At 35.6% G+C, this 27,860-nt stretch overlaps 1 protein-coding gene across 1 annotated transcript; it reads right to left on the reverse strand.

Annotated features, from left to right (window-relative positions):
* Positions 1 to 1,995: 1,995 nt before the first annotated feature.
* On the reverse strand, positions 1,996 to 27,860 carry LOC146148572 (ruvB-like 1). The gene is made up of 8 exons (XM_083386652.1): positions 27,664 to 27,860; positions 26,987 to 27,115; positions 12,959 to 13,133; positions 9,083 to 9,240; positions 8,798 to 9,011; positions 8,523 to 8,721; positions 7,945 to 8,139; positions 1,996 to 2,237 (listed from the first exon to the last, which is right to left on the reverse strand). The coding sequence occupies exons 1-8, from the start codon at positions 27,802 to 27,804 to the stop codon at positions 2,078 to 2,080; spliced, it is 1,371 nt and encodes a 456-aa protein (XP_083242778.1). The 5' UTR covers positions 27,805 to 27,860; the 3' UTR covers positions 1,996 to 2,077.

Below are 27,860 nucleotides of genomic sequence, written 5' to 3' on the forward strand. Positions count from 1 at the left end.
AGTCGCACAAAAACACAAGTGCTTACTCCTAATATGAAATGCCCTGCTTCAGGGCTGCCATTCTGATTTTCCATTTATCCAAAGGCTTCTTGTCTAAAAATCCCAAGAATAAAAAAAGCTATAATATAAGAGACTGTGGTGGACTTAAAGGTGTGCATTCATGTGTATGGAAGCTGTAACAGCTCTCATTATTATCGTCCATTGGGTCTGGAGCATTTACGCCGTCACACAAGCTAGTAAATGAACTGTTTCGTCACAGAAGCAAGTTTATTGTTACGTCATATAAGCTGTAAATTATTACGTCACTAAAGACACAGCCCGCTTTACAATCGTTATTTTGTCGCATTTACCGTATTTTACGGACCATGAGGCGCAATCTAAATCCTTTTTTTTCTCATAAATTGATCGTGCGCCTTATAAGCTGGGGTGCCTAATGTATGAATCAAGTACGGTAGTGCTTTATTGCCTACACTCAAAACCAGTAGCGATACTATTATTATATAAATAAACCACCGTCTTACACAATAAACTACGGTAAAAGCAACTTGCGACCCCACGTTGTGCCTGATCGACAGGCGACGGCTGGCGACCGCACGGCCGCCGAACCAACGTTGGGTTGCAAAATGAGACCAAAAGAGCGCGGAGAAAAAGTGGGAGGAGTAGGAGAAAGAGCGGCGCGGTTTAGATTGCGGACGCCCGGGCTATTTGGATAAATTGATCGCTCGTCTTATAGCCCGCCTTATGTATGCGCCTTATGTATGAACAAAAAACTAATCACAACAATTTATTGACAGTGTGCCTTCCTTATGGGCCGTAAAATATGGTACTTCCCGTGTAAACTATTTTAACCAATGGAGCTAGCCACCCACTAACGTCGCACGGACCCCAAAGGTGTTGTTCTTAAGGCCGCATTACCATCTTCGCTATTCAAGACGTATCAAAAACACACTCAAGGTTATTTTAATTTTGGTAATGATATATGTGCATTTTTAATCGATTTTGACTTGTAACAATTTTGACCTAACGTGTAAATTTTGACAAAATTTTGAAGTCAAAAAATAATTGCCCTAATAATCACTAATGAGTGTTTGCGTACCAGCACGAGCCAGACAAATAGCCACTTCATTATTCTTTTGATGAAATACGGTATACTTGAATATAAGTAAAAAAAAAATATTTGTAATTTTAACCTGCTAATAAATTAAAATTCCCAAGATATGGAACGGATATCCTCAGATCCCAAGGTCTAGGCTGAAATCCCAACATCTCGGAAAATATCCCAAGGAGTGGCAGCCCTGCCCTGCTTAAACGCAGTAAACATCACTCCAATTTTAGGGCATTGTGACGTAATACGAAGAGTTAGTCGTAAACAACAAGTTTAACGCCCACAAAAAATGATGTTAAATACCAGGGCTGCGGAGTCGGTTAAAAATAACTAAAGTCCGACTCCGGCCAAAAATATAAACCCGAGTCCGACTCCGGTCAAATGTGAGAATTTGTGGAGTTCAGAGTCCGGCCCTGACTCTACAACCTGATGTATTCCGCCAATTTACGTAACTAAAATAACGTGGATATTCAGCAATCCACTTATGGGGGTGATGTATAGTTCATTCACTCACTCATGGTTGGAAAATATTCCACAATATGCTATTCCACCTTTACAATTTCCAGTTGGCTGCCATGTTAGTTAAAAAAATTGGTACTGCGCATGGGCATGTCGGATTCGGGCCTCGGGTAGTTTTACGTGGTCTCACTCTAGTCAGGAGTTCGACTCCAGCAAAACAAACCGACTCCTCGAATCCCGAGTATTTTGGCAGGTTTTAACAAAAAAACCTGCCTTAACTGTTTTTTTCTTTTTTTAACTTTTTTTTATATACTTGCAAATTAAGAAGTGCACTTCCTATACGTAGGCCTATACTTGTAATTCTGTCTATTTTACATTTGACATATCTAAAGTTAGCGTTAAAACAGTTAAAAAATTAACAACTCTTTACAAAAAGTTGGTATTGTTTATTTTAATCAAATGCAACTAGGAAGGACACAAATTGAAAGCGACAAACACTAAAATCATTCCAGTCTATTTCATGAACTTGTCCCCGTGTTGCGACAAAATCTTAGCGGATGACTTTGCGTCGTAAAAAAGTTGGTCAATCTCGTCAATGTCTTCCTTTGCAATGGAATCCCTGCCATTTATTCTTGCAAGTATATTAGCTGGTGTTAGAAGTTGGGCCACGTATCTATAAATTTAAACAAAAAGATTTTAACAATGAGTCACCACCCTTAAAGCAGGTGGCCAGGTGCAGGAGTTACTTTTCCGCATATATTTTTGAGTGAATATTTTTTTACGGCCCAAGGTAATTTAGCACTGTAATATAAACAAGTTGTGCACACTTAAATCCAGCTAAAAAATTTGGCTTTTATAATTTAGGGCGGCAAACGAGATTTTTGTGTTTTATGGGGATTATAGATTATATAACAGCTGTGGACTGTATGGCTGAATCTTTTGTCGAGATTACTTAAATAATTAGATTTATCGAACTCTCGGGGAAAAAAGCTGGACGAAAAAAGTAAACAAACGGCTTAGCAAGTATTTTTTTGGCGAAAATATTAGTTTGGGGATCGGACCCCTCCTTTTCGTAAGTGACATTATCGTTTTTTGTTCGTTTTTGTCAGGGTTTAACTCACCGTCCGAAGCTGCGTGTTTTTTTCAGTGTAATTGGGTCACGCGTCTTGCAAATGCGAAACCAAAATCAAACGCAAAACGAACTTTTCGTTTCTTGTTTGGTCGACCGTAAACGCAGGATATTTTTTCTCTTTCGCCTTTTGTTATTCGTTCGGGTTGGCTGATCAGTAAGTGTGTGTTCGACAATTAATAACAATCAATCAAGCGGTCTCTGTAATTCATCGGGCCCTCTGCCTCTTCGACAAACTATACACGAGTCCATTTTAAATACTTTGAGTGTTTTAACTACGTAAGTGCGAAAAATTTTCGCGCTTTGCGCGAAAGTTCTTTCTACGTCGGCCCTTTACGTTTCAAAGTTGTCTTTTGAACTAGAACAGCGCTTCCCTTCCGTTGCGCCGTGGAAGGCTGCCAAGTGCGTCGCGGACAAACGGAAAACGTATTCAAAAATATTGGACATATATTTTTTTCAATTTTTTTTTATTTTTATTTTCGGCAATGTAATAAAATCTTGCAAGAAATTTAAAAGAAATGCCGTTATTCCCCCCTAAAAAAATCGCGCTCGCTTCGCTTGCCAGGTGTGCGCTCAGTTAAAAAGGTTAAAAACACTCAACTAGATAACTATTGAAGTGGCTTTTTTCCAGATGTTGCGCTAATCAAATAACACCGGGGAAAAACGGTCTTCGTTTAGTATTGCATGTGGCGAAAGACGTGCTTGTAATTTAGCGTAATCCCGTACGTGGATCTACCAAAACCAATGACATATATTTCGCGATCTTGTTTTCGTTTTTCGCCTACAGTTAACATTGCACACTAAGCGGTTTCGCAGCTGGCGCCTGGCAGGAGTGTCGGCAACGCACGTGTGCGTTTTGCGTCTAAAAGTTTGCTTTTGCTGGACTTTAATTGACTGTTTGTGACATTACTTATGACGTCATTACAATCGCTATTTTATGACGTCATATCTGTTACTATCTTATGACGTCATTAACGTCAGACAAAAAACGGGGAATTCCCTAAATTGAAAATTCGGGACACCCCCTTTTTGGATTTTTGGATACGCCCCTGATCAAGCTCTATACTTTCTTTGGACATTTACAACTGTTGGTTGGGATTATATTTACGCGGCTTATAGTTTAGGTAAAAACACAAAAACAGAATAAAAATAGTTTTATGCGGAACCTTTACAAAACAACAACACGTTTTTGTAGCGCGAATTTAAAATCAAACGAGCCACCAGACCAGGCGACACATTATCTCTCAACTTTGTTGTGTATCGAATGTTTGAGTCTGAGAACAACGTTTTTGTAAAGATGACTTTTAAGGATTACAAGTGAGGATTAATTTAAAGTATCTCTTCTCGTAGACGATAGTTTAGGCTCCCTAAAAGTCGAGCATAAAAATTCAGAAGGAATATTTACTGTGTTGAAGACATTTCGGAATGTAAAATTAATGTGGGGGGGTCCAGGATTTTTTTAGGGGTTGAGATGAAAATTATCAGAAAGTTATGTCAGAATAAAATTAACCTTAAAAACACCTGGACTCCAGCGCAAATCTGCAGTTTAATGAAAAATACGTTTATTTCTTATAAGTGGTAAAACTTCAATTAAAATGATAAGCGACGCAGAGGTCACATAACATATGTTCTAATATTGCTTGAAATAACGGCATTTATAGTCTAATTTAACAGAAATTGGACTGTCGTGTGTATGAGTCACACGACGCGAGATACCATAGTATACATGCCTTTTGTGCTGAATAGATACCCAGTCACTAAAAGACTCCAACAAGACTAAAATTACGCTCCTCATATTGTACGGATAATGACAAAATTTGCTTAGATGTTTATTAATTTGTGCTCGCTTTGTAATCGATGTAAATATTTCAAGACTATGACTCTCCTAATGATGTTCAAGAACACAGTAAAAACTGTTTTTTTTTTAATTAGAATACCTGATTGCCCTAGGAATTAAAAATCTCACAGCATATAGACTCAAATGAGTGTTGAAACATATGTCTGCCGTTTTTTAATAGGTGAGTGGTTCTTAAAGTGGGGTAAGTGAACCTCTTGGGGTGCATGAACTAGTTTTAGGGGTTTTAGGATGCCACGCACCTTCTGTTGTTCAGATGAAGATAAGATGAACTGGATAAACGATTTTGTTTATAAACAAATATATGAATCAATGGTATCGACTAAACTTTTATAGCAAAAGCAAACTAAGAAAGTGGTCGAAAGACAGTCATCGCAATAGTATCAATAAAGATTAACTTAAGGGGACTTTTAATGCGTAGTGAGCACGGAGAAATATAAATTGGGGAGAAAAAAAAAAGTAAAAGTTGCATGAGTCAGTAAATCTCTTCCCTTTCTAAATAAATGTTAACATGTAACCTAAAAGTGGTGTATGGTGGTGCTAAAATAAGAATAAGTGGCCGTTACTCAATTTTCCAATTGGGTAGCTCAGATTTAGAACAATGCTTAGATTTTGCCCATGGGTGGCTCAGGGCAAACATGCTAATCTTAGCATTTGACATACAAAAGCCTATGGTTACAAGTATGTCCAGAAAACAGCGTTTTGTAAAGTAAGAAAACTTTCACACTTCAAGAAAAAAATTCATAGCTTGGCAAAATTATTCGAGAGGGAGCGTTGGTCATGATTACCACCAGTGTTCCCTCTAATTTTTTACCATGTGCGCAGGTGCCCAAAATTTTGCGCACAAGCCGAAAATAAGTGCGCAAAGTGCCCAAATTTTCGACCTTTTTTGGTCTTCACTTTTTTAGTCTGCTTATATCCGCTTTTCTATATTGCAAGTCCTATGGAGAGACGGGGCGTCGCAATAATCTTAATTAATTTCTCCCAGACATGAAATTAGTCTCTTTATTTGCTCGTTTAAGGCGCGATTTCGCTTAGTAGTTTGTGTGGCGAACTTGGTCAAGCGTAGCGCGGTGGTGTAACCGCCCAATGGTCAAAGCAAATATCGCGCGTAGAGCAGCGGTTGTAAGCATTTTTGACTTAAACGGGTTACGCATTTTTCTTCAGTTAATAGCTTTAATTAAAATAGGATTTCGCGCTCGCGTCTTTCCGGTTTATATTACATAAATCCAAGCTACTCCTTTAGTTGACACAACACGCAACATTGCTTTTTGGGGTATATTATAATTTTGCATTGTTCACTGTTTTACCAAAACAATGTGCCTAAAAGTGTTATCTTCGAAAAGTCCCAACCTTTTAGGCGTTAAAAAACAGAATGAAAAGTTCCTTTTTGCAAATAAAAGCATATCGCAGATAATTGCATTAATTTTGTTTGAAAAAGTTTAAGGCTATTACGACGCGAGGTTTTTTATACAAAGCATGTACTTTCCTATACCACAAAACATACAGTGTTAAACACAGACAACTTGAGCTAAAATTAATCTCCAAATTAGGACAAAAGAAAGTTGTAAAACGAAAGATTCGCTCGTATCGCAAAAAAATCCAGTTACTGAGAACCATGGCTTGGTATCTAACCTCTATGCACAACTTAATGAGTTAAATGAGCCTATAGGCATCGTGAACTGATCAAAATTAGTAGCTGAAAAACTTGCCAATCACAAAATCACGAACCAAATTTCACAGTTACTAAACTACCACCCGATCCGTCAGAAATTAGTGCAGTTCGAAGCAAAAAGGTCTACGACAATTAGGACATCCAAACGATGAAAGTCTGACTTTTAGACTTTGAAGTCTTGGACAATGCACTAAATTGACTGAAGAAATATGCTTAAGATGATGATTAAGTTTGGGGGTTCGGACCCCCCCCCCCCCCTTTTCGTAAGTGACATTATCGTTTTTTGTTCGTTTTTGTCGGAGTTTTTACTCACCGTCCGAAGCTGCGTGTTTTTAAATGTAAAAAAATTGGGTCACGCGTCTGGAGCTAATGCGAAACCAAAATCAAAATCAAAAAGCCGTTTTTCGTCTTTTGTTTGGTCGACCGTAAACGCTAGATAGTTTTTCTCTCTCGCCTTTCGTTATTCGTTCGGGTTGGCTAATCAGCAAGTGTGTGTTCGACAATTAATAATATGTATCAAGCGGTTTCCGCTTTTTTCTCTCTGAAAACGTCGAGTTAGACGGTGCTGATGTTTCTCGCTGTTTGTTGTCTGCGTTAATATCAGATGTTGGTGTAAGACTGGGGTCGGCAACCTCATGTATCGGGCCCGTCGCCTCTTTGACAAACTATACACGAGTTCATTTCAAATACTTTTTGACTATTTTAACTACACAATTGCGAAAATTTTTCGCGCTTCGCGCGAACGATTTTACTACGTCTCATTTGTTAACGTTTTGATGCTGGATTTTCAACTAGATCAGCGCTTCTTTACCGTTGCGCCGTGGAAAGCTGCCAATTGCGTCGCGGACAAACCGAAAACGTATTCAAAATATTCTTTTTTGTCCGTACGTGACTCAAATATAACTAATTTGGGCACTTTTTTGGTCGTGCATAGCTCAAATAAAACTAATTTGGGCACTTTTTTGTCCGTACGTAGCTCAAACAAAATAAATTTGGGCACTCTTTGTGTCGTACGTAGTTAGAATAAAACTAATTTGGGCACTTTTTTGATCGTACGTAGCTCAAACAAAATAAATTTGGGCACTCTTTGTGTCGTACGTAGTTAGAATAAAACTAATTTGGGCACTTTTTTGATCGTACGTAGCTCAAACAAAATAAATTTGGGCACTCTTTGTGTCGTACGTAGTTAGAATAAAACTAATTTGGGCACTTTTTTGATCGTACGTAGCTCAAACAAAATAAATTTGGGCACTCTTTGTGTCGTACGTAGTTAGAATAAAACTAATTTGGGCACTTTTTTGATCGTACGTAGCTAAAATAAAATAAATTTGGTATCTTTTTGTGCCGTACATAGCTCGAATAAAACTAATTTGGGCACTTTTTGTTCCGTACGTAGCTGAAATAAAACTCATTTGGGCACTTTTTCGTCCGTTCGTAGCTCGGATAGAACTAATTTGGGCACTTTTTCGAAACTTTCGTGAAGTAAAAATGGCGTAACTAAGGTATTAGATGTAATAATCTTTGCAAAATAAGGATAATGTTGGCTAAAGGAGACGACTGGAAGTCGAATTTTAGTAAAAAAAAGGTTTAATTTTTTTTTGCTTGTGCACTTCCGTGAAAAAAAGTGCCCAAAATTTTCAAAAAAAAGTGCTTATCGGGAACACTGGTTACCACCCTAACACAACACCACTAGAAATTTGTATAAAATTACAGAATAAAACCTTAATGAAGTTTTGCTTCCAATTTCCCCAAATCGTTTTAGGGCTTCATCAGAAACTTGAATAGTTTCCACTTTTGAACGAACTGTAAGGATTCTCATCATTTCTTCATTGGTATACATCATGGTTTTAATTATCAAAATTCGATCAAGCAAATCTAGTGGAATACCATGGGGGGCAACAATATCATCAGTTCCCCTGAAGAGTAGTAGGACAACAAAATTAAATACTTAACATCCAAACACCTTAAGGTTTTTATTACTACATGGATAAATAGTTATAGTTAGTCGCATACCTTGGGAAAACATAATGCTTAGTTAAAAAAGGTGTAAGCAACAAATTACAGACCCTTTTTTAATCATTTATGAACATCTTTTTAGATATTATTTTTTTGATTAACATTACTATGACTGGTAGCTACAGTTTATATATCTTTTTAGATGCTACCTACAAAAACGAAAACTTACCCAAGTAAATTTAAATAATTATTATGTAAATAATTCATAACAATAAAGCTACTTCTATTGTTGTTTAATTTATGCAGAAATAAAATCCTAATGTTGTTAAATATGAGTACTTACTTTATTGTGCAGTGACCCCTATTTGTAGCAAAAATAACAATGGGGCTAATTGGGGACTCAAGGGCTCGATGAAGGTAAGTGAAACACTCAATGTCAAGCATGTGTATTTCATCCACAAACAAAACACCAGGAACAAGTTCAGCCACCCCCTGGTCAATATACTTGTTTACAACCTTGTTAATCTCTGTCCGCAGTTTATCTGAAGAACATCACATTTTAATAGTTTTTTATTATTTTTAGATTATTAAGCCCAAGATGATTAGACCTCAATTTACCAGTAATTTCCGTTTTTTTTGGTTTCATGAGTTGGCCCATCATTGACATAACATCTTGTCCACCTTGGGGACGAGCATTTGCAACATCCAGGTCATGAAGCGTTACATCCTGTATTACTTCTCTTCTTTTGTGAACATCACCTTTAGGAATGGGAACATACTCCTCTGCTTCCAGATCATACTCTGTTGCATAGGTATCTGACCTGCCTTGTCTCTGATCAAAATAATTAAAGGTTTAACATAATAAGGGATCAAAACAAAAGATGTGTTTGTTTAGAAAATTACCTTTACGGCACCACTGTTGGCTTCAATGTAAATAACGTCACCAACTTCAACTTTTTCTTTTTGAATATTTTCATATATAGATGGGTCAAGTTTTAGCTGCTTTGTTCCCTTAGCAGTCTTAAGACCAATAACAACATGGCTGACAGTTTTTCCATAACCTGTAAAATATACTTGAATGGTAAATAAATTAAAATAAAGAGTACAACATATTCATATTATATAAATCAAAAACAGCTCCTCTGGTAATTGTAATTGTCAATTACAATTACCAGAGGAACTGTTTTTGATTTATATTAACATGCCTGGTAGCAACAGTTTATATATTCATATTATATAGCAATAAAACAAAAATTAGGTAGATCTTTCTGGTGGCAACATTATATACATTCGGTTAACATAACAGATTAGGGCTGTAAACTTGGGTAGGTATGTTTGCTGAACTTTGTCATTGCAATACAACAAATACAATTTTTTACATATTGAAAATCGAATTTAAAGCTATCTTTATCTTATCTACAAAAATCATTTTATCACAAATTTTTGGTTTTCTCGTTTTGTCTTAGCCTGTTTTTATTTATTATCTGTCATTTAAAAATTCACATTCTATTTATGGTACAATTGGCACTATGTAAAATATACATTTTGCCAACTTAGCTAAGTTTTCCCTTACGGAAAGTACTTTTTTCTTATGTGACAACAGGCTAGCTTTGGAGGATCCCAGGATAATTTGGGTAATTCTAAAAACTTATTAAAGGTCCACAATGTGAAACCACTATGACAACAGGGATGGATCCAGGTTTTTTGTTTTGGGGGTCATGCAAATAAGATCGCAAATATGCAGCTGACCTTAAATCTATTAAAAAAATTGTGTTTATTTGTTCTAATTTCGCGAAACTTTAATCAAAAGGATTTGTGATACATGAGCACATAAAAGAGATTGAAAGCTTAAAATAATGTGATTTAAAGTCTAATTTACCAGAAATTGATCTTGTAGAGTTTTTAAGTCACCTGGCGCAACATGCTATAGTATGCATAGTGCCATTTGACTGAAAATAATATTTGTTTAATTTTCTATTTACACAGTTAAACTTGGCTAAGAGTATAATTTTGGGAGGCATGGTTAAGTTTCCTTGTAATGCAACTTCCGTGCCAAAATAAAAACTCTCAGTCTCTTATTCAAATAGAAAACGGACCAGAATACGGATTCTATTTGAATAAGAGAATATTGATGCCTTATTTTGTGGCGAAATATATTTCTCTTTTAAATAACTAGAACTTAATAATGATTGACTTTGACTAAGGCAGAAAAGTCTAAAGCAGCCTTTCTTAACCTGGGGTAAATTTACCCCTGGGGGTAAATTTCCACACTTTAGGGGGTAAATTAGCTATAAATCAAAATATCCACATCAGCTGACGAGACAAAAAAATAGTGCCAGCTGTAGGTATTGTTAGCATAGCTTCCTAGAACTGCTTTTTGGAAGCTAGCCTATAGTACCCTATTGATTTTTTATCGCCTTGTATCGATAACATTATGCTTCGCTAATTGATCATTTTTTTAGTTTCTTGAAAGTATCCTTATCTTTCAGTTACTTCATTAATACGTCATTTACTGTTTGAATAAATCAGGTTCTTCGGCAGTCACGGCATAGAAGGCAGTGGTCTCCAACCTGTGGGTCGCGACCCCAAGTGAGGTCGCCATAACTCACCATATTCGTAATGTTTTAGTACGATTTGTGTATTTAGTTTTCTTTACAATAAGGTATAAAAATTGCTGTTTTTAGCTCTTAACGACCTGCTATATCAGTTAACGTACATTTGACAAAATTTGTGTTTTTTGATTTAGCACAGCAAATGTCGCACTTTTTCTAAAACCACACCAAGTTACATGTACAAGTGTGTCAAATGTAGACAGTAGACGGAGATGTTTAAAATCGTCCCTCATTTGTAACATCATAACAAATGCTGTTGATTTCTAGTAAAACATCTGCGTTTTCTGAGGTTGCATTCCACAGGCCAAATTAGAAAGCATATTCACTTAGAAACACAAACAGGCGAAGAGGCTTATCGCTAAAAACATTTTTTACTTGTCATTATGAATACATTCCCCGGCGAAGTAGGTGCCCGTTCTGCTGCATTCTAGCACTTATTTTAACATTGCCTATAATTGTCTCCAAAATGGGGTCGCAATGTAAATTCTGATTACATCGTATTTAAATTGGGGTCGCTTATTTCAAAGAATGGAGACCACTGGAGAACGTGTCTGCAAGCAGTTTTGAAAGTTCCGATACACTTTTTGAAATTTCAGTGCTGGTTATACATGTGATTGCCTAATTTTGTCACTGGGTATGGCTTAACTGGCCAAGTTTCTTTTTAGTCCAATGATTAAGGCTTTAAAGAACTCATTGACTGATTATTATAGCATGTAAAAGTAACAAAAAATCTAATCTTAAAAATGGCGTGTCCCAAAAGAAGAGAAAGTACCAGAAAAATTATTTTAATTTTAGATTTACATATTTTATTGAGAATGGTCTTTAAGTTCCTCAGTGTGTCTCATGCGTGGAAACATTGTTAAACAGTACCATGAAACCAGCTCTTTTAAAAAGGCACCTAGCAAATTCTCATCCAATTATGATGAGCAAAAACTGGCGCTTTTCAGGCAAAACTGTTCAGTCTGAAATGAAAAAAATAGACCAAACTGGAATGTTTTGACAACAACTCGTTGCCAAACGCAAGGGAACCCGTCGCATTGATTATACCTGATGTAATTTGTTACTTTCCTTTTTCTAATAGATGAGAACTATTTTATATAATGGGGGGTAAATCTGATATTCATCTTTGTTAAAGGGGTAAAACATACAAAAAAGGTTAAGAACCCCTGCCTTACACGTAAATGATGACAATGACTTCAAATGGTAGCAAATATTCTTTAGAGTCCAGGAGTTGAAGTCATTGTCATCATTTACGTGTAAGGTAAAAAAAGTGCGACATTTGCTGCGCTAAATCAAAAAACACAAATTTTGTCAAATGTACGTTAACTGATATAGCACGTCTTTAAGAGCTAAAAACAGCAATTTTTATACCTTATTGTAAAGAAAACTAAATAAACAAATCGTACTAAAACATTACGAATATGGTGAGTTATGGCGACCTCACTTGGGGTCACGACCCACAGGTTGGAGACCACTGCCTTAATCTATGCCGTGACTGCCGAAGAACCTGATTTATTCAAACAGTATATGACGTATTAATGAAGTAACTGAAAGATAAGGATATTGTCAAGAAACTAAAAAAATTATCAATTAGCGAAGCATAACGTTATCAATACAAGGCGATAAAAAATCAATAGGGTACTATAGACTAGCTTCAAAAAAGCAGTTCTAGGAAACTATGCTAACAATACCTACAGCTGGCACTATTTTTTTGTCTCTTCAGCTGATGTGGATATTTCGATTTATAGCTAATTTACCCCATAAAGTAAGGAAATTTACCCCAGGTTAAGAAAGGCTGGTGTAAGGGCAAGGAGATATCTGCATATTTCAAACATTCAGTTTGTTATTGTTTTACTATTATCATTTTAGAGCTTAGAGTTTAGTTGAGAAATACCTTGCCAAAACAATCATCAATGTCATTCAGTTTTGTCAAAAAGTTTTTCTAACTTAATACACCAAATTTGGGAGTAGCACAAGTTTTTTGAAAGTTGATAAGGGGTTGTCAGTTGTCACCCATGGCGGCAATCCTAAATAGTTTTGTGTCCTGCAATGCAAGCAACTATGAAACACCCGGATCTACACCAACAAATAACTTGGATTTGTAGTTTTAAAATTTCAAGTATTGGTAATGGCTTCTGATAACCTATGGAAATAAAAAATAATTTACCTCCCATAGGATTTTCAGTTTCATGTGGTGTAACTTCTGTAACTTCTCCTTCATAGACCTCTTTGGTTTCCTTGATTCGAAGACCAATAGCACGTCTGAAGTTTTCCATTAGGACTTCAGTTTTTTTAATTTCAGACGAATATACTTCACTTCCAACCATAGGGCAAAATGGAACCTTAAGCATAAATAAAAAGGTTAAACCAAAAAGTATGTCAAACAATGATGGTTTAAAACAAAATGCTTTTAAAATGATTGGCCTTTTGACCTTTAAAACCAAAAATTTGTTTTTGAATATTTTATGATGTGCAAAATCAGTAGCATTTAATCAAATAAACCTTATAATTGAAAGTGAAGGAAAGATGATCCAATATTTTCGTGCTACACATTATTTGACAAAAATTATGGTCTATGCTTCCGTTTTACTCTTTGAATATCTCTTGACAGTTTATATTGAAATAAATATTTGCAAGAGTGAATTTTATGTTTTGCTTTACAAAAATCAGGATACCGCAGTATAAAAAGTAAGCTTTATTAGCTTATTACATTGTTTTATATTTTTCATCATCTAAACAAAATTATTTTTCATTTGTCAACAGTGATTTTTGTTACTTTTTAACATTTGATGTAATACAATACAACAATCGTATTTTTACCATTCACACGAGACAGATTCTTCATTCAGATGAAAATTTTAATCTATTATCCTAGGATCCCAGAATGTGCCTTCAGGCACTCTTACAATCAATCTATCTTGCAGATGAAAACGTGACTTGGACTTGGTTAATGGGTTATTTTAGCAATACAGCTGTTAGGGATTTAACCAGGTTTGAAAATTTCCTTTTTTATGTGATTTATTTTTAAGACTTTTCGCTTAATATGTATTGATGACTAATTCTATAATAAAGAGACTGACTTTGAATAAAGTTCCATAAAAATGGCTGCAAACTTTCCACAAAATCAGTACCTTAATTCTGAAGCATTTAAGGCACATTTCTCAGCACTAAATTGATCTATAACTTACGAAATAAGATGTGAAACCTAAATTACGTAAAATCCTTGTTCAACAACCAGGGGGTATCCAGAAATCCAAAAAAGTTGGTCAGAAATTTTACTTGAGGAATTCTCTTCTTTTCCATGTGACGTTAATGAATAGTGACGCCATGAATAGTGACAGGTATTATATTATAAAATAGTGATTATAATGACATCATAAATAAGAAAATAATATTCAGATACATAAAAATGGCGACTGTGAAACGTGTTGGACAGTCGCAGTTAAAACCTCTGCTTCAGTTTGAAACATCCAATCACTTACAAAAATATGGTGGTCCGAACCCACACCTCCTGGATACGCCACTGTCCACAGCTCCATTTAAAAAGTTCATTAGTGTATACAAAATTCTACTTGTTGAACCCTGAGCAAACATTCCTTCAATTGATTTTTTTTGTATTGTTTAGGGATTTGATACAATCTTGAAATAGGATGGGTAAATTTAAGCCATTTAATTCATCTCAACTTTGTGTCTTTTTAGAATCATTGGAGGAACACGATCATGTTAATATCATCTATCATGGCACATTTCTTGCACCTGCTTGTAATTTTTTGTGCAGTAACGGTCATTAGAAAGCTGCAGCCTTGTTATCGCATTGTCCTTTTATAAGATTTATCTTGTTTTTTCCTTGTCTTGTAAACTGTGTTCCATTGTGTTTTCCTTATTGTTAGACTGCTATATATATCTTACGCCTGGTTGTAATAGTATTGTCCCGATGATGATTTATTGTATAGGTTATGGAAATGCTGGTACATTAAATAAAAAAATATTTGCCGAATAAACAATTTTACAATTTATCTGAACTTCCATTTTAATTAAATGTACTCAGACATTTCCCCTAAGTTTCAAACATTTAATTTTTCTAGTTGAACGTCGGTGTAAATATATAATTAAGTTTAATTAAGATCATTCCTAAGCATTTATGCTTGTAACAAAAATCAAGAAGACCATGATAGATTAAATTTAGACAGTTGAGATCAAAAGCAAAAAAACACTAGACGGGGGTGCGGTTGTTGTATATTTTGTCAGGGGGTATATTTTCAGGGCATAGTGTTTATTTTAAATTTTTACTTTATTTTATTTTTTTTATTTTATTTTATTTTTATATTTTGTATTGTGTACTTTATATTATATATTTTGTTTTTCATTTTCCTTAACTTGTTTCTGCAAGCAAAAACAGATATAGGCCGAAAAATTCCCCACTTAACTTATGCCTTTGATGCGAAAGGGGTTCAAATATGGCGTAGATTTTGGGAAGTGATCGAAACATATATCTGATAAATAGAATTTACGTAGATAATGTGTATGGCCATTTTATTAAATTTTGGCCAGCTTACGTGTTTGAAAAGCAAATATTATCATTCTCCTAAAGACTTAAAATGGTTTAACGTCTATGGTTTGCTATACTTTTGCAAACTTTTACTCGGTAATTTTTTACCATGGCTTGGGCCGAGCAATCACTGTTAAAACAGGCTTTAAATCTGTAGTTTTAAACAATATGAAAAAACTATTATGTTCTCAATACGCAAACTATTAAATCGAAAGTTTTGCTAGATGTTTAGGCCTGATGTTGGTAGTATGCTGGTTGGAGCAAGATGCACGACAGGTGCTAACAGAGAGGCGTAGACTGCCTTAAGATTCGCATTTAAACTTGCGGCGGTAAATACACCCTATTGACACTTAATTATTAGGCGAAGATTATCGCGAAGTAATTGGTCGCCCGAAAAAAAAAAAACGCCGCATTGAAATCATGCATTATAAATGAGTCGCCGATATTCTGCTTTGAACATCTTTACTCGCAATGCTTCCCTCCGTTAATTGTACGGTGGGTGAAAATTTATTCACGGCCTTACCTCTTTGTGTATTACCGCGACAATACGATGAAATACGATTTGGAGAATATTGGAAAAATCGTATTTGGAGAATATTTGCTATTTGCACCTGTATAGTATGTTACTCCAATCCAACATATCAACAAACAATTTTAAGTTGTGTAGGCCTGGTGTTGATATGTTGGATTAGAGTTGCCACCAGATTTCGCATTTAAATTTGCGGCGGTAAAATAAGTTGTTTCTTAACAGCATTAAGTAATTTTACTAAAGAGAAGCCTCGTTTTAAAATGCAAGTCGAACGAGCCCAGTTTAGGACGTGCCACTTCGCACAATGAAAGTCTCACGCGCGGGACAATAAAGCGCAGCAGGCGGTCAGTCGCTTCGTCACTTCACAAGCTGGACAAAGCAAGCGAATATGAACGAATTCTGTATGAAAGTTTTTCTGCTGCTAGATGGCAGTCGTTAGCTACAAAGTGCTAAAACGCAATATTTCAGGTTTTTGCCCCCCAAGCAAAGGCCCCTGGGGGTGCAGCCTCATAAACTTTTACAAAGCACCTACATACCACTCTACGCCATGTCTGAAAATTTGAAGGTTCTACGATGTCTACTTTTTCTATAAAGCTTCGGACAAAAATCGGTCTGAAACATACCATAGGAAACCAAAAAAGAACTAGACGGGGGTGCGGTTGTTGTATATTTTGTCAGGGGATATATTTTCAGGGCTTAGTGTTTATTTTCAATTTTTACTTTATTTTAATTTTTTATTTTTTTTTTTTTTTTTTAATATTTTGTATTGTGTACTTTATATTATATATTTTGTTTTTCATTTTCCTTAACTTGTTTCTGCAAGCAAAAACAGATATGGGCCGAAAACTTCCCCACTTAAAATATGCCTTTGATGCGAAAGTGGTTCAAATATGGCGTAGAATTTGGGGAATAATCGAAACATATATTTGATAAATAGAATTTACTTAGATAATGCATATGGCTATTTTATTAAATTTTGACCAGCTTACGTGTTTGAAAATCAAATATTATCATTCTCTTAAAGACTAAAAATGGTTTAACGCCTATGGTTTGCTATACTTTTGCAAACTTTCACTAGGTAATTTTTTACCATAGCTTGGTCCGAGCAATCACTGTTAAAACAGGCTTTAAATCTGTCGTTTCAAACAATATGAAAAACACTATTACGTGCCTAATACGCAAACTATTAAATCGAAAGTTTTGCTAGATAAGTTTAGGCCTGATGTTGGTATGCTGGTTGGAGCAAGATGCACAACAGGTGCTAACAGAGAGGCGTAGACTGCCTTAAGATTTCGCATTTAAACTTGCGGCGGTAAATACACCCTATTGACACTTAATTATTAGGCGAAGCTTATCGCGAAGTAATTGGTCGCCCCAAAAAATGCTGACGCCGCATTTAAAGCAAGCATTATAAATGTGTCGCCGATATTCTGCCTTGAACATCCCTACTCGAAATGCTTCCCTCCGTTAATTGTACGGTGGGTGAAACTTTATTCACGGCCTTACCTCTTTGTGTATTACCGCGACAATACGATGAAATACGATTTGGAGAATATTGGAAACATCGTATTTGGAGAATATTTGCTATTTGCACCTGTTCTGTATGTTACTCCAATCCAACATATCTACACACAATTATAAGTTGTGTATAATAATATAATAACTTATGGCTTTGAAGCGAAGGGGGTTCAAATATGGCGTAGATTTTGGCAAATGATCGAAACATACATTTGATCAATAAAAATTTACGTAGATAATGCTTACGGCCATGTTATTACATTTTGGTCAGCTAGCATGTTTAAAAAGTCAATATTTTCATTCTCTCTAAATGATTTAACGTCTATGGTTTGCTATACTTTTTCCAACTTTTACTGTGTAAATTTTTACCATGCCTTGGTCTGAGCAATCACTGTTGAAACAGAGTTTAAATCTGTAGTTTTGAGCAATATGCAAACACGTTTATGTGCCTAATAAGCCACGTTTTATATTGAAAGTTTTGCCAATTTAAATCCAATAAACGCAAGATTTATTTATTTATGACGCCATGTTATGACGTAGCTTCGTAACGTCGTCGTTAAGAATGCGTTAAACTTAAGCTTTTTGTTGTTGCGGCCCTTGTATAATTATATTTGCTTAGACCTGGTGTTGATATGTATGAATGGTGCAACAATTACAACATGTGCTAACAGAGATGTGTACACTGCCTGTAGGATTCGCATTTAAATTTGCGGTGGTAAAATATTTTGTGTTGTAAGAGCAATAGGTTTTTTTACTTAGAGAGGCCTCTTTATGAAAGGCAAGTCGCATGTGCATAGTTTTACTAGGCAAGCCACTTCCAACACAAATGTTGCACGCGCGGGACAATAGGGCGCAGCAGGGATGCCAGCAGCCGCCTTGTCGCGACGCGAGCTGGACAAAGCAAGCAAATATGAACGAATTCTGTATGAAAGTTTTTCTGCTGCTAGATGGCTGTCGTTAGCTACAAAGTGCTAAAACGCAATATTTCAGGTTTTTACCCCCCAAGCAAAGGCCCCTGGGAGTGCAGCCTCATAAACTTTTACAAAGCACCTACATACCACTCTACGCCATGTCTGAAAATTTGAAGGTTCTACGATGTCTACTTTTTCTATAAAGCTTCGGACAAAACTCGGTCTGAAACATACCATAGGAAACCAAAAAAGAACTAGACGGGGGTGCGGTTGTTGTATATTTTGTCAGGGGATATATTTTCAGGGCTTAGTGTTTATTTTCAATTTTTACTTTATATTAATTTTTTTTTTTTTTTAATTTTTTTTTAATATTTTGTATTGTGTACTTTATATTATATATTTTGTTTTTCATTTTCCTTAACTTGTTTCTGCAAGCAAAAACAGATATGGGCCGAAAACATCCCCACTTAAAATATGCCTTTGATGCGAAAGGGGTTCAAATATGGCGTAGAATTTGGGGAATGATCGAAACATATATCTGATAAATAGAATTTACGTAGATAATGCATATGGCTATTTTATTAAATTTTGACCAGCTTACGTGTTTGAAAATCAAATATTATCATTCTCTTAAAGACTAAAAATGGTTTAACGCCTATGGTTTGCTATACTTTTGCAAACTTTCACTAGGTAATTTTTTACCATAGCTTGGTCCGAGCAATCACTGTTAAAACAGGCTTTAAATCTGTCGTTTCAAACAATATGAAAAACACTATTACGTGCCTAATACGCAAACTATTAAATCGAAAGTTTTGCTAGATAAGTTTAGGCCTGATGTTGGTATGCTGGTTGGAGCAAGATGCACAACAGGTGCTAACAGAGAGGCGTAGACTGCCTTAAGATTTCGCATTTAAACTTGCGGCGGTAAATACACCCTATTGACACTTAATTATTAGGCGAAGCTTATCGCGAAGTAATTGGTCACCCCAAAAAATGCTGACGCCGCATTTAAAGCAAGCACTATAAATGTGTCGCCGATATTCTGCCTTGAACATCCCTACTCGAAATGCTTCCCTCCGTTAATTGTACGGTGGGTGAAACTTTATTCACGGCCTTACCTCTTTGTGTATTACCGCGACAATACGATGAAATACGATTTGGAGAATATTGGAAACATCGTATTTGGAGAATATTTGCTATTTGCACCTGTTCTGTATGTTACTCCAATCCAACATATCTACACACAATTATAAGTTGTGTATAATAATATAATAACTTATGGCTTTGAAGCGAAGGGGGTTCAAATATGGCGTAGATTTTGGCAAATGATCGAAACATACATTTGATCAATAAAAATTTACGTAGATAATGCTTACGGCCATGTTATTACATTTTGGTCAGCTAGCATGTTTAAAAAGTCAATATTTTCATTCTCTCTAAATGATTTAACGTCTATGGTTTGCTATACTTTTTCCAACTTTTACTGTGTAAATTTTTACCATGCCTTGGTCTGAGCAATCACTGTTGAAACAGAGTTTAAATCTGTAGTTTTGAGCAATATGCAAACACGTTTATGTGCCTAATAAGCCACGTTTTATATTGAAAGTTTTGCCAATTTAAATCCAATAAACGCAAGATTTATTTATTTATGACGCCATGTTATGACGTAGCTTTGTAACGTCGTCGTTAAGAATGCGTTAAACTTAAGCTTTTTGTTGTTGCGGCCCTTGTATAATTATATTTGCTTAGACCTGGTGTTGATATGTTTGAATGGTGCAACAATTACAACATGTGCTAACAGAGATGTGTACACTGCCTGTAGGATTCGCATTTAAATTTGCGGTGGTAAAATATTTTGTGTTGTAAGAGCAATAGGTTTTTTTACTTAGAGAGGCCTCTTTATGAAAGGCAAGTCGCATGTGCATAGTTTTACTAGGCAAGCCACTTCCAACACAAATGTTGCACGCGCGGGACAATAGGGCGCAGCAGGGATGCCAGCAGCCGCCTCGTCGCGACGCGAGCTGGACAAAGCAAGCGAATGTGAACGAATTCTGTATGAAAGTTTTTCTGCTGCTAGATGGCTGTCGTTAGCTACAAAGTGCTAAAACGCAATATTTCAGGTTTTTACCCCCCAAGCAAAGGCCCCTGGGAGTGCAGCCTCATAAACTTTTACAAAGCACCTTCATACCACTCTACGCCATGTCTGAAAATTTGAAGGTTCTACGATGTCTACTTTTTCTATAAAGCTTCGGACAAAACTCGGTCTGAAACATACCATAGGAAACCAAAAAAGAACTAGACGGGGGTGCGGTTGTTGTATATTTTGTCAGGGGATATATTTTCAGGGCTTAGTGTTTATTTTCAATTTTTACTTTATTTTAATTTTTTTTTTTTTTTTTTTTTTTTAATATTTTGTATTGTGTACTTTATATTATATATTTTGTTTTTCATTTTCCTTAACTTGTTTCTGCAAGCAAAAACAGATATGGGCCGAAAACTTCCCCACTTAAAATATGCCTTTGATGCGAAAGTGGTTCAAATATGGCCGAGAATTTGGGGAATGATCGAAACATATATTTGATAAATAGAATTTACTTAGATAATGCATATGGCTATTTTATTAAATTTTGACCAGCTTACGTGTTTGAAAATCAAATATTATCATTCTCTTAAAGACTAAAAATGGTTTAACGCCTATGGTTTGCTATACTTTTGCAAACTTTAACTAGGTAATTTTTTACCATAGCTTGGTCCGAGCAATCACTATTAAAACAGGCTTTAAATCTGTCGTTTCAAACAATATGAAAAACACTATTACGTGCCTAATACGCAAACTATTAAATCGAAAGTTTTGCTAGATAAGTTTAGGCCTGATGTTGGTATGCTGGTTGGAGCAAGATGCACAACAGGTGCTAACAGAGAGGCGTAGACTGCCTTAAGATTTCGCATTTAAACTTGCGGCGGTAAATACACCCTATTGACACTTAATTATTAGGCGAAGCTTATCGCGAAGTAATTGGTCGCCCCAAAAAATGCTGACGCCGCATTTAAAGCAAGCATTATAAATGTGTCGCCGATATTCTGCCTTGAACATCCCTACTCGAAATGCTTCCCTCCGTTAATTGTACGGTGGGTGAAACTTTATTCACGGCCTTACCTCTTTGTGCATTACCGCGACAATACGATGAAATACGATTTGGAGAATATTGGAAACATCGTATTTGGAGAATATTTGCTATTTGCACCTGTTCTGTATGTTACTCCAATCCAACATATCTACACACAATTATAAGTTGTGTATAATAATATAATAACTTATGGCTTTGAAGCGAAGGGGGTTCAAATATGGCGTAGATTTTGGCAAATGATCGAAACATACATTTGATCAATAAAAATTTACGTAGATAATGCTTACGGCCATGTTATTACATTTTGGTCAGCTAGCATGTTTAAAAAGTCAATATTTTCATTCTCTCTAAATGATTTAACGTCTATGGTTTGCTATACTTTTTCCAACTTTTACTGTGTAAATTTTTACCATGCCTTGGTCTGAGCAATCACTGTTGAAACAGAGTTTAAATCTGTAGTTTTGAGCAATATGCAAACACGTTTATGTGCCTAATAAGCCACGTTTTATATTGAAAGTTTTGCCAATTTAAATCCAATAAACGCAAGATTTATTTATTTATGACGCCATGTTATGACGTAGCTTTGTAACGTCGTCGTTAAGAATGCGTTAAACTTAAGCTTTTTGTTGTTGCGGCCCTTGTATAATTATATTTGCTTAGACCCGGTGTTGATATGTTTGAATGGTGCAACAATTACAACATGTGCTAACAGAGATGTGTACACTGCCTGTAGGATTCGCATTTAAATTTGCGGTGGTAAAATATTTTGTGTTGTAAGAGCAATAGTTTTTTTACTTAGAGAGGCCTCTTTATGAAAGGCAAGTCGCATGTGCATAGTTTTACTAGGCAAGCCACTTCCAACACAAATGTTGCACGCGCGGGACAATAGGGCGCAGCAGGGATGCCAGCAGCCGCCTCGTCGCGACGCGAGCTGGACAAAGCAAGCGAATATGAACGAATTCTGTATGAAAGTTTTTCTGCTGCTAGATGGCTGTCGTTAGTTACAAAGTGCTAAAACGCAATATTTCAGGTTTTTACCCCCCAAGCAAAGGACCCTGGGAGTGCAGCCTCATAAACTTTTACAAAGCACCTACATACCACTCTACGCCATGTCTGAAAATTTGAAGGTTCTACGATGTCTACTTTTTCTATAAAGCTTCGGACAAAACTCGGTCTGAAACATACCATAGGAAACCAAAAAAGAACTAGACGGGGGTGCGGTTGTTGTATATTTTGTCAGGGGATATATTTTCAGGGCTTAGTGTTTATTTTCAATTTTTACTTTATTTTAATTTTTTTTTTTTTTAATTTTTTTTTTAATATTTTGTATTGTGTACTTTATATTATATATTTTGTTTTTCATTTTCCTTAACTTGTTTCTGCAAGCAAAAACAGATATGGGCCGAAAACTTCCCCACTTAAAATATGCCTTTGATGCGAAAGGGGTTCAAATATGGCGTAGAATTTGGGGAATGATCGAAACATATATTTGATAAATAGAATTTACTTAGATAATGCATATGGCTATTTTATTAAATTTTGACCAGCTTACGTGTTTGAAAATCAAATATTATCATTCTCTTAAAGACTAAAAATGGTTTAACGCCTATGGTTTGCTATACTTTTGCAAACTTTCACTAGGTAATTTTTTACCATAGTTTGGTCCAAGCAATCACTGTTAAAACAGGCTTTAAATCTGTCGTTTCAAACAATATGAAAAACACTATTACGTGCCTAATACGCAAACTATTAAATCGAAAGTTTTGCTAGATAAGTTTAGGCCTGATGTTGGTATGCTGGTTGGAGCAAGATGCACAACAGGTGCTAACAGAGAGGCGTAGACTGCCTTAAGATTTCGCATTTAAACTTGCGGCGGTAAATACACCCTATTGACACTTAATTATTAAGCGAAGCTTATCGCGAAGTAATTGGTCGCCCTAAAAAATGCTGACGCCGCATTAAAAGCAAGCATTATAAATGTGTCGCCGATATTCTGCCTTGAACATCCCTACTCGAAATGCTTCCCTCCGTTAATTTTACGGTGGGTGAAACTTTATTCACGGCCTTACCTCTTTGTGTATTACCGCGACAATACGATGAAATACGATTTGGAGAATATTGGAAACATCGTATTTGGAGAATATTTGCTATTTGCACCTGTTCTGTATGTTACTCCAATTCAACATATCTACACACAATTATAAGTTGTGTAAATAATATAATAACTTATGGCTTTGAAGCGAAGGGGGTTCAAATATGGCGTAGATTTTGGCAAATGATCGAAACATACATTTGATCAATAAAAATTTACGTAGATATTGCTTACGGCCATGTTATTACATTGTGGTCAGCTAGCATGTTTAAAAAGTCAATATTTTCATTCTCTCTAAATGATTTAACGTCTATGGTTTGCTATACTTTTTCCAACTTTTACTGTGTAAATTTTTACCATGCCTTGGTCTGAGCAATCACTGTTGAAACAGAGTTTAAATCTGTAGTTTTGAGCAATATGCAAACACGTTTATGTGCCTAATAAGCCACGTTTTATATTGAAAGTTTTGCCAATTTAAATCCAATAAACGCAAGATTTATTGATTTATGACGCCATGTTATGACGTAGCTTTGTAACGTCGTCGTTAAGAATGCGTTAAACTTAAGCTTTTTGTTGTTGCGGCCCTTGTATAATTATATTTGCTTAGACCTGGTGTTAATATGTTTGAATGGTGCAACAATTACAACATGTGCTAACAGAGATGTGTACACTGCCTGTAGGATTCGCATTTAAATTTGCGGTGGTAAAATATTTTGTGTTGTAAGAGCAATAGGTTTTTTTACTTAGAGAGGCCTCTTTATGAAAGGCAAGTCGCATGTGCATAGTTTTACTAGGCAAGCCACTTCCAACACAAATGTTGCACGCGCGGGACAATAGGGCGCAGCAGGGATGCCAGCAGCCGCCTCGTCGCGACGCGAGCTGGACAAAGCAAGCGAATATGAACGAATTCTGTATGAAAGTTTTTCTGCTGCTAGATGGCTGTCGTTAGCTACAAAGTGCTAAAACGCAATATTTCAGGTTTTTACCCCCCAAGCAAAGGCCCCTGGGAGTGCAGCCTCATAAACTTTTACAAAGCACCTACATACCACTCTACGCCATGTCTGACAATTTGAAGGTTCTACGATGTCTACTTTTTCTATAAAGCTTCGGACAAAAGTCGGTCTGAAACAAACCATAGGAAACCATAGGAAACAAAAAAAAATAACGGCAAAAACAAGATATGTCCCGAAAATAAATTTTCGGCCCATATAATAACGGCAAAAACAAGATATGTCCCGAAAATAAATTTTCGGCCCATATAATAACGGCAAAAACAAGATATGTCCCGAAAATAAATTTTCGGCCCATATAATAACGGCAAAAACAAGATATGTCCCGAAAATAAATTTTCGGCCCATATAATAACGGCAAAAACAAGATATGTCCCGAAAATAAATTTTCGGCCCATATAATTAATATAAATGTTAATGCAAATTTAGAAAATTGGTAGCTTTTTATAGGAATCTTCCAGGTTGTTAACACAATATTTGATCGACCTGTGAAAGAAAGAGATTTTTAAAAGTGTGACAAAGTACAGCCTGACTGCAGTGATACGCTTTAGTTAGGTAACTGGCAGATGCTGTAGAACCGGGTTGGGAAATAATTTTTAAGGCATGAGAACTTAAAATGTTGTGGCGGGCCGGATCAAAAATAGGAACACGTAATATGACGCTATAAAACAAATATGCTAACGAACTTGTTATTACGTTAGGAGTTGTGCGCAAAAGTGCAATTTAGGTTGAATTTAATATAAAGAAAAAAAATCAACTTTGGGCTATTTGTTTTAAAACGAAAATTTAATTTAGACATAGAGGGGGAAGTCACGCATTGGGCACAGATAAAAAATGTACATTGCTTGATATATTGGTGTTTATCTAGTTGTGGGGCTTGTTAACCGAAAATTAAGGTTAGAATTTGGTGAAAAAAGGTGTTATTTAACAGCCTATTTTACATATCACATTTGTACTGAAGTGGAATTAAAACAAAACAATGTTTTTCATTTTACTCACTACATGGGCAAAAAATAAGTTTTGGCAACAAACTGGTGTTTCTATTATGTATTATCTTCTTGTTTAGTTTTGAGTGTAGTTATGCGCTCTAATTTAAACGAGTTCTTTGTAAGTCATTTGTAATTGTTTTTTTTTTAATTTGTTTTTCGCAATATACATATGTTAGCAAGTAATTTAGCGATTAATTGCTGTTTTGTCAACCTTCCCTAAAAAACAAAAGTTGAATAATTTTTCAAAAAATTATTAGGATTTTACATTCTGAATCAATTACCCAAGATTCAAAACATAATATTGTAGAATACCTTTGGATTCTACTTTGCAGATCCCTACTTCCAAGTTAAACTTTCTAGAATTATTGCTAGGAGTATTAGGAATAGTTTATTTTATTTGCAAGCAGATAGCTTATCGTGGCAAACTATAAACCTCCGTTTTTATCGACTACATGCCAAGAATAGAATCCAGTAAGTGTTATGAAACACAAACAAATGATAGAGGCTGTAAGTTTCTTCCGCTTTTACCAATGCAATGAAACTGGCATTTGATAACAAAAGTGATGACTAAGTTTTTTTATCTATATCCAAGATTCATACTCATTACTCAGCAAGAAGCCGTAGTAATGTGCGTTTAGTTCGCAACTCCATATCTTTGAGAAGCTGAGTTTTCAGAGCAGGCGTGCAATAAAACAAATTCCAGTAAAAATCTTGACATATGTAATGATATTCGCTTGGCTCACTACAAAACAGAGCCGAATATAAAAAATACCTTGATGGAGTACAAGAACAAGTTTTGCAATGACTTCAGGTGAATTTTAAAAAAAATGACTGAATTGGTAATTTTTTAGAAAGTAACTGCATTCATTTGTTGGACTACATTTAATGGCTGTATTTGTTATTTATGTGGAGAAGTAAAACAAGTGAAAACACATTAAAAACAATGCTAGGTACTTTTTATATGGGGGCCATGAGGGCTGAGAGCCTATCAAAGGGGGGGGGGAGTTGTATACACTATTTATTTTAAATGTTGCTATGAACAACAATTCCCCCTTGATTAGAAAATATGTTGCAGGCGGAATAATCGACCCCATGGGCCAGATCTGGCTGTAGTTTGGCGACTCTTGGGCTAGCATTACTACAAGCACAAGAATGAGCAAGTTAGCACTGCACTCTATCTGTAAAGAGCTTTTTCATTGTCATTGTGCAAAAGTATATGTATTTCACTGTTTTGATCATTATTTTCGCTAAATTCTAGTTGATTGGTGACTGTGATATATTCATAACCTGAGAGTCATCATTGGGCGAAAAAAAATTACCTATTTTATACCTTGCAAAACGTTTGCAGTAAATCCCCACACCTTCTTCAGTATATTAAGACAGCTGAAAAAGCCTAACAATGAATAACATGCTATTTTTGGTTCATATTTAACATGCAATGTACACAATTCTCACTTATAAGGTCTAACCTTGCTTCCTAAATCCTGTGCAATAGCTAATGCTAATGCAGTTTTTCCTGTGCCAGGGGGGCCAGCAAGTAGAACTCCTCTTCCTGCCATTTTCTTACTTCGAATGAGTTCCACCACAACACCACATGCCTACAGATAAGTGAAATTACATTAAATTAGATTATTAAACACATAAATATTAAATATTGATTTATATAAATAATTCGTCAAACTATATCAGGCCTGCAAAATTTTGGGTTGGTGCACTTGACGGATCTTACAAAGACCTGGCGATCCAAGCAAACTACTTACTTGACAGAAAGGGATTTAGTGCACTTGTTGACATTAAAAACAGAGAAAGGAGTTGTCTTCCGCAGCGAGACACTTGATGAACTAATGTGAGAAGCTTTGGAACAAGAAATTGTCCCTAATTGCGCTAAAATTTAAAAAAATATTCAGCGGCAAACGATTCTTTAATTAAGTACAATAATGACTGCTAATTTTTTTTTGTGTATCGAGTTTAGTTACTGTTGTTGTTAAGAGCAATCAATTGCAGCTTAAGCTATCCATTTTTATCGGTTAAAGCTCACAGCTTTTACACAATACCCATTCATTGTTACTTGAAATTTTTTTTAAAGGATGAAAAGCTTTCTTTTAAAGGTTGAAAAGCACTGCACTATACTATATCAAATACATACTTCTCTTGCATCCTCTTGACCAACTAGACCTGCAGCGGTGGGTAATGCTTTTCCCTCCTCATCTAGGCCAAGGCCTTTTACATGGGAATGCGCTGCAATTCTTTGAGTCTTTGTTGTACTTTTTACTTCTTCTATTTTCATTTTATTGTATATATTAATGTATTTCTGCCTAAACAAATCAGTGATACTGAAATTAT

Source organism: Ascidiella aspersa, chromosome 4 (assembly GCF_963924565.1).
Source record: "Ascidiella aspersa chromosome 4, kaAscAspe10.2, whole genome shotgun sequence".
Classification (NCBI taxonomy): Eukaryota; Metazoa; Chordata; class Ascidiacea; order Phlebobranchia; family Ascidiidae; genus Ascidiella; species Ascidiella aspersa.